The following is an 8,212-nucleotide window of genomic DNA, read 5'->3' as shown; positions in this document are numbered from 1 at the left end:
ATAGATTTTGTGGAACGCAGTTCAACATTCCGCCCCCTTTGCAGCGTTGCAAGTTAATAATTACAAGCACCAGATATAACCCAACCAAAAACTGAACTTTGAGCAATAGGCATAGAGGTGGATGTTTGGATAAGGCCCGCCAATAGAATCTTAGAAAGCTGATCATTTCCAATAACCACTTCAATATTAACCGGGTTGAAGAAATGAGGGTCAGCTAAGTCCACTATATGATTGTAAATTGATTGCAGTTTTTTGTCCTCCGTGGTCTCTGGTATTTCTACCTCAAATCGACGTTGAACCACTCCCGTGATCTGAATCTTTACTGCTGAGTCGTAGAACGATTGCAGGCTGAGTGTGCAGAATTCGTCTTCGTTTTTCCGCGTTGTTGGTAGATGATAACGTTGTACCATAGATTTGAGAACATAAGTTCGTAGGCCAGCTGAATTCAACAGTAATCTCACTTTTACAGGACCATCAGGTGTGAGAAGCCTTGCTAAAGCGGTGGGGAGGAAAACGTGAATTTTCCTTTTCCGACTCAGTCGTTCGTGTACCAATGGAGGAGTACGCAGTGAACCTTGGTTTTTGCCGGTAACGTGATGACGTGGCTGATTAGCTCTAGTCGATGAACATGTTGAATTAGGGCGACTGCAATTTTCAGTTTGGCGGTGAGAGCTTTGTGACGAGCTGGAATTATTAGTTTGGTGAGAACGGCGAGGCTTGTTGTGGTCATCGACGTGCAATAGTGTATGATGATTATTGTTACACACAATGCAAGTTTTGCGAGATCTACACCACTCACGGGTATGAGATGAACACAGGCATTTGAAGCAAAATCGCTTTTCTTTCACTTCTTGTCTTCGTTTTGTAACATCCATGTTATAAAAAGCTTGGCAGTTTTTCAATGTATGCCTCTTGAAACAAATGCGGCATTTTGGAAGGCTAGATAGTGAGCTGTAAACGTAAATTTATTAAGTTGTGAACGGTTGGAAATGTAATTTCTAAGCATTTGGTAATATACAGAGTTTTACTAATGGGCGAATCAGTGTTCCGTTTTGTGTCCGAATTTCAGCGACACGAACATTAGAATCACTACCTCTGAAAACCTTTGTAACTCTACCAAGACACCATTCATTAGGTGGAAGATTATCTTCCTTTACTATTACAAAGTCATCGACTTTCAAATTCAGTTGGGTGGATTTCCATTTGTGTCGTTTCTGCAATTCACAAATGTACTCTGTCTTCCACCTTTTCGCAAATTGTATTTGTAGTGTCTTTAGTCGTTTCCAGCGATTCATAAGTGTCAAGTTATCAGAGTATTCTTCAGGAACTGCAATAAGAGGAGCTCCCCTCAAAAGGTGACCAGGAGTCAGTGGAATCAGTTCATTGGGGTCTTCGCTGATTGGTGAAAGGGGTCTAGAATTCAAAATGCTTTCTATCCGAATCAACAAAGTGGAAAATTCCTCAAAAGTGAATTTAATATTGGAAGCCACTTTTCGTAAGTGAGTTTTCATGCTCTTCACAGCAGCCTCCCACAATCCTCCCATATGTGGGGCGTGAGGCGGAATAAATTGCCACGAAAACCCATGTGTACTATATTTTTCAGAAACAGATACTTGGACATTTCTCAAAAAATTCTCATATTCAGTTTTCAGTACCCTACTAGCACCAACAAAATTCGTTCCGTTATCAGAATAAACTTTATTAGGGAATCCGCGCCTTCCTACAAATCGAGTGAAAGTAGACAAAAAAGCCTCACTTGTCAGTTCCGAACAAACCTCTAAGTGAACAGCACGAGTTGACATACATACAAAAATTGCAGCGTATCCTTTGTGCAGCTTTGCGTTCCGAAGTCTAGATGTTTTCAAATCAAATGGTCCCGCAAAGTCCACTCCAGTATATGTAAATGGCAAGGAAAAAGTACATCTTTCAGTTGGCAGGGACGACATTATCTGGGTACGAATACGGTGTTTATAAATCGCACAGGTGTGACAGTTTCTTATACACTGTCTTATGGAACTTTTTAAGCGGACCACATAAAATTCCTGGCGAATTGCACGCAACATGACTTGGTGTTCAGAGTGGAGCAGCATCTTATGAGTGAATTCAATAAATAGCTTACAGAAACGTGATTTCTCAGGCAATATTATTGGATGTCGCTCGTTGTAACTAAGATCAGCATTCGCCAATCGACCATTTACTCGTAGCAGTTTGTACTCATCAAGTTTTGGGTTTAGCGTTAGCAATTTACTTTTTGAATTAATGGGCATGTTGCTCTCAAGTGCTTGATATTCAGATGGATAGTACATTTTTTGCGCCGAACGTATTAAATTGAATTTGACAATCATTACTTCTTCCTTAGTGATAAAGTTATTTTGTATGTTCGGCAAAGTTTGATTCTTACATTTTCTTATGAATCGATAAATGTAACATAATACTCGTAGAGCTCGATCGAAAGAAGAAAAACGATCTAATATATCCTCAGTTTGCATGTCAGTGTGGAAAGTGCATACTTTTCGATCTAGATCAGGTTCCTTGAATGTAATGGATTTTGGCCAGAATTCATCAGATTTTAAAAGCCATTTCGGCCCGTGCCACCAAAGCAAGTTAGTGCTAAGTTCCGATGCGGTACACCCACGAGTACCGATATCGGCGGGATTATCTGTCGTTGGAACATGTCTCCACGTGACGTTTCCCACATTTTCCAATATTTCTGAAACTTTGTTGGCTACAAAGGTTTTCCAATTGTATGGTGGCTTGTCTAGCCAAGCCAAGGTAATCGTAGAATCAGACCATAAATATATATCAGTTATTGAGAAAGTCAAGTTTTGAGAAACAGTTTTCAATAATCTCGACAACAGCGCTGCGCTACAGAGTTCTAATCTAGGCACACTCAACGTTTTCAAGGGAGCCACTTTGCTTTTTGATGCGAGTAAATGCGAAGTTCGAGTATTTTCCGAGGAAATGGTGCAAACATATATGCAAGCACAATATGCTTTCTCCGAAGCATCGCAAAAGCCGTGGATTTGGACCCGTTTTTCGGGGGAGTAGTGAATCCAGCGGGGGATCTTAATGAGTTCAATATCAGGAAAGTTCAAAATAAATTGGTTCCATTTCTCAAGTGAATGAGGTTTGACTTCCTCATCCCATTCAGTGCCGTCAATCCACAGTTGTTGCAAAAGGATTTTAGCCATAATTATAATCGGAGCTAACCAGCCAGCGGGATCAAATATCTTGGCAATAATGGACAGTATTTTCCTTTTTGTCAAAGGAGGAGTCGGAACAGTAATAACCGAAACTTTATAATAAAACAAGTCATTCATTGCATTCCATCGAATGCCTAATGTCTTCGCTTCACTTGTATTCTCCAGTTTCAAGAAATCTTCATTTAGAAGATCTTCGGGGGGCAAATTTTCCAAAATGTCAGTATGATTTGCTGTAAGCTTTTTCAGAGGAAATCCCGCGGAGTCAAGTAGATCAACAAGTTGAGTTAAGTAATATTTCGCTTCAGGCAAAGAATGTCCCCCAGAAAGAACATCATCAACGTATATTTGGTTCTGCAAAATGGATGACGCAGTTGGATGAGTGGATTTTCCATCTTCACTAAGTTGTAACAGTGTGCGGATGGCTAAATATGGAGCACAGTTTACTCCAAATGTCACAGTTTTTAAGGCATAATCTCGTATGAAATTAGTTTCAGAATTTCTGAATAGAATTCGCTGGAATTGACGATCGTCTTCATGTACATAAATTTGACGATACATTTTTTGAATATCGCCGTTGAAAACATATCTAAAGAAACGCCAACGCAGTATAATGTTCATTAGATCGTTTTGCAAGATAGGCCCAGTGTGCAAAATGTCGTTCAAAGAAAATCCAGTAGATGTTTTCTTTGAAGCATTAAATACCACTCGAACCTTAGTCGAAGTACGCTCCGGCTTCACTATGGCATGATGCGGTAGATAAAAGGATTGGTATCGTGAATTTTGACAGAGCTCAGTTGATACAGTTTGTTCCATATGATCAAGTTCAATATATTCAGATAAGACATTTGAGTACTCATTAAAAAGTTCTGGAGTTTTCTGTAAATTCTTCTCCATGTGTAAGTATTGTCCCATAGCGGATCGTCTGGAAGATCCAAGAGCCACTTCGGCCGGGAGATCATGACGAAATGGAAGTTTCACTTTGTATCTCCCATTCGGCAAACGACGTGTTGTCTTGCGGTAAAAATCTTCACACCAAATATCAGTGTCTGAACGTTGTTTAATTTTTGGGATTTCCTCCAGCTCCCAAAAATTCCTAACATCTTCGTTCAATGTTTCCTTTGTCGTAACCCATGAAGCGAAAGAAGTGATTGTTCGTCGCTTTGGAGGGCCACTGATAAGCCAACCAAACTCCGAGTTCTGAGCCAAGAGGCTTCCTGCTAAGTTTTTCTCTATACCCGGTTTAATAATGGTCGGTAAAACATCACTTCCCAGCAACATATCAATGGGACCAGGCCTGAAAAAGTTTGGGTCAGCCAAATCGAGTCGATCTAAGTTGGACCAATCCGAGATATACGTGGGTGCACATGGCATTAGATTTTTCAAGTTTGAAACGACCAAAGCAGAAGTGTGTAACGTAAATTTCGATTTCCGAGATTTCAAAGTGACATTGCATATTCTAGTCGAATTTTCTAAAACAGCTCCCCCAAGACCAGATATCCTCGTGAAAGATTTCTTGGTCGGAATTGAGAACCGATTAACAATTCTAGTGGAAATGAACGATTCCTGGGATCCCTGATCTATAAAAACTCGAATAGTGAAAACCGTACCTAAATGTTCCATATCAACCAAAGCAGTCGGTAGAACAGTCTCCTCATCAGAACTAGCAAAGTTTGAGTGAACGTGGGAACTGGGTTCAGAGTAAGCGTTCGCCGACGTGGTCGGCTGATCATCGGATGAGGTGTCAGCATGAAATGTTGCAACCTGTGACGACAGATTGCGTTGGTGTCTACCTCGACTTTCAGGATGCAAAAGTGAATGATGTTTCTGTTGACATTTTTGGCATAAATGATCGCTTTGACATGCTGATGTAGTATGGCCATATGAGAGACAATTTTCGCATACGCTATTTTCAGTTACAAATTTCTTTCTTTGAAATGTTGTCCAGGATTTGAATTTAGAACATGTTCGCAAAGCATGATTTTGCTTGCAAACTTTACAAGGTCTGTAGTTACTTTCAGTCTTAGTATGAAAACTTTGAGTTTTCTGTTGCATGTTGGTTGTGCTCGAGGGTTTTCTCATATCTGAGATTGACTCTAACATATCAAGCCTTTTCGAAATAAACTCATCCAACCGTTTCCACGATGGTAATTCCTTATGGTCAGTAAGCGAATTTTCCCATGCTGTTAATGTTTCATCCGGTAACCGTGATGAAACCCAGAAAACTAAAATAGGATCCCATGAAAGAATAGATATATTGTAGGCTTTCAGAACGGATAGACAATTATTTATTGTATATTGCAAGTTGCGTAAAGATTTCCCTTTTTCCGAAACCACACGCTCAGCCTCAAAAATTTTCCTCAATTGATGATTAATCAATATACGTTTATTTTCATATCGTTGGCGTAGAGCCTCCCACGCCAAATTGAAGTTGTCGTCAGTGAGCGCAAATTGTTTTATAATTTGATTTGCCTCTCCTCGCGTTTTGGCTCGCAAATGAAATAGTTTTTGTGCAGGTGAAAGTTTCGGATGTTTAATATAAATAGCAGAGAACATGTCTCGAAAACTGGGCCATTTATCGTAACCGCCACTAAATAATTCCGTATCACACGGTGGAACTTTTATTGAGAATCCCGTGTCATCCGTAGGCCTACTTTCAGGAATGGTATTTGGACGCCGTTGTTCTTCCATTCTCCTTTTCTCAATTCCGATTAAATCTAAAATAGCAGTTTTGCAAATTTTGTAAGATTTGCAAGACTCATTGAACTTTGAATGCATTGATTCCCTTTGTTCCTTAGTGAACCCCTCCTGCGTAGTCATATCACTTTCATAGACTTGCGTCAAAGTGTGCCATCGGCGTTCTAAGTCTTCCAAGTCAACTTGCAAGCTTGAATGTGTATGCTCAGATATATCGCAAGCATTAAAGTTCGCACAGTAAGTGACCAATTGGTCAGAAAAGAAAATAAACTTTTGTGAAGACATGTCTCAGCAGGATCGATATGGAATATAGTCAGCAAATATTCGAACACTCTTACAAATTTAAGAGCCGAAAGTGTGACAGCTTACTAGAGCAATTCAATAAGTATTCTTTGAGACTCTTACTTGCGACAAATGAAATAAAATCAAAGTTTAAAATTCACTAGAGTAATTCTTAAATTCAATTCAAATCCCTTTCTTCAGTTTCACAAGTACAAATATCCCAAATGAAGTAAGTATTTAAACCAGAGTAATATGAATAATGCAAATTTTATCATTCAACAAATGAAGAGTTCATATGCAACAGATGAAATAAATGAACAAGTTTTAGCTCCACTAGAGCAATTATAAAATTCCTAAATTCAGTTCAGTAATTGTTCGTATGTTTCACACCCAAAGAAAAATAAGTTTTTATTACAGAAACTTTTAAAAAATATCTAGATTGTGTAGTGTTATCTTTATTCCAATATTAAATGAGATACTTCTCGTTGTGTATCTGTGAGATACACCCAAGAGAACAGGTTTCCAATCAAGAGTAAATTATCTCTCTTAACAAAGTCTCTTTCTATAGAGCAAAGAATAATAACTAACAGATGTCTGTTGTTAAAAAAGACTATGATAAGAGAAAGCTAAGTTTACAGGTCGATGCTCGAAAGTCTACAGAGTTTTCTTTCTCCTTCTTTACAGTTCTATGAATACCGAAATACTCATGTAACATCCAATGAATTGTTTAGATATCAGAATGATGTGGATAGCTATAAATTCTCTTCAAATAGAAATTTCAGACATGAACATTTGTAAACAGTCTCTCTTTGAAATTTGGTTTCATACATTCACTCTATAACTCTCTTCCAAATTTATCCTCAACATGCATTCATAGAACAATATTTCGCCTCAAATTAACTGTTGTTGTTGCTGTTGCAGGGTATTGGACGTATCAATAATTAACTTTTGCAATATTGTTGATATTAGCATAACTTTTTTGAAATCAAACCCATGGAGAAAATAATTCGACTTCCAGTTGACTTCAACTTGTTTTCAAGGGTTCCAATCTTAAAATGACGTGTTAACACAAAATTAAATTCACGTCTTAATTCATTGTGACGAAATAAATAAATAGAAACAATTCCAATGATAGGGATTCATGATGTGAAATGAGAAAAAAAAAATTGAGTATTTACCTTTATGGGTTTCTTTTCCTTCTGTATAAGGTAAAACTTTTTTTTTGTTTTTTGCATGTAATTTCAGTAAGCAATGAGGTTGTGGTAATACTGTTCCATTAATGTATACTCATGAAATCATACAACTTCAGTTTGGTCTAATTTCCTTTTATATCTTTTCCTTTTGTTTAAACCATTTATATTTAAAAATTCAACAACAATAAATTCCAATTCAAAAAATTCAAAATGCAGGTATATTCTTTATAATAAATCAATAAATATCCAAAAATAGCAGTGTCTTGCAACAATATGTAAATATGTGCAAAGTTCAACAGCATATCCAAAAAATTGTTACATGTACATTGAAAAAAAATTTTACGCAATTTTAAGGTTTACGCAACCTATATCGTAGGATACGAAATTTGTAAAATATTGAGGACAAATTTCTTTAAAATAATGAAATTTTAATTAAATTAAGTTTATAATCTTTGCTTCAAAATTTTTCGATTAAATATATGACACGAATTTATATGTTTCCGTCACTCAGATAAAGTCGCATAACTTTGCACTTACGCCAATTTTCCTTACGATAAAGAAACATATTTTTTATTTAAAGAAATTGTCCTTAAATTAACCTTAATATTGAAACTTTAGATCTAAAAACTCTTCAAATATAGGCCAAGACTTATTTTAAAGATTTAACGTCGGTTTAAAGTTTCTTTTCCCTTCTTTCTTTTTTGAATTATGAAAACATGTTTTGCTTCGAAGTATCCATTATAATTTGGATTTTTAAATTGGCATTTGTTATATACCGCGAAAAACGAATGAAAATTTGATAAATGAGATCTGTATTCTAATTTTAATTATTTTTTTTTT

The 8,212-nt window shown here is 37.0% G+C and overlaps 1 protein-coding gene across 1 annotated transcript; it reads right to left on the bottom strand.

Moving 5' to 3' along the window:
• Nucleotides 1–998: 998 nt before the first annotated feature.
• On the bottom strand, nt 999–6,182 carry LOC142237848 (uncharacterized). The gene has a single exon (XM_075309291.1). The coding sequence runs from the start codon at nt 6,180–6,182 to the stop codon at nt 999–1,001; it is 5,184 nt and encodes a 1,727-aa protein (XP_075165406.1).
• Between the last annotated feature and the right edge of the window lie 2,030 nt (nt 6,183–8,212).

This window comes from Haematobia irritans, chromosome 5 (genome assembly GCF_050003625.1).
Source record: "Haematobia irritans isolate KBUSLIRL chromosome 5, ASM5000362v1, whole genome shotgun sequence".
NCBI classification, from domain to species: Eukaryota; Metazoa; Arthropoda; class Insecta; order Diptera; family Muscidae; genus Haematobia; species Haematobia irritans.
This window is presented reverse-complemented; position numbering and strand designations above follow the sequence as displayed.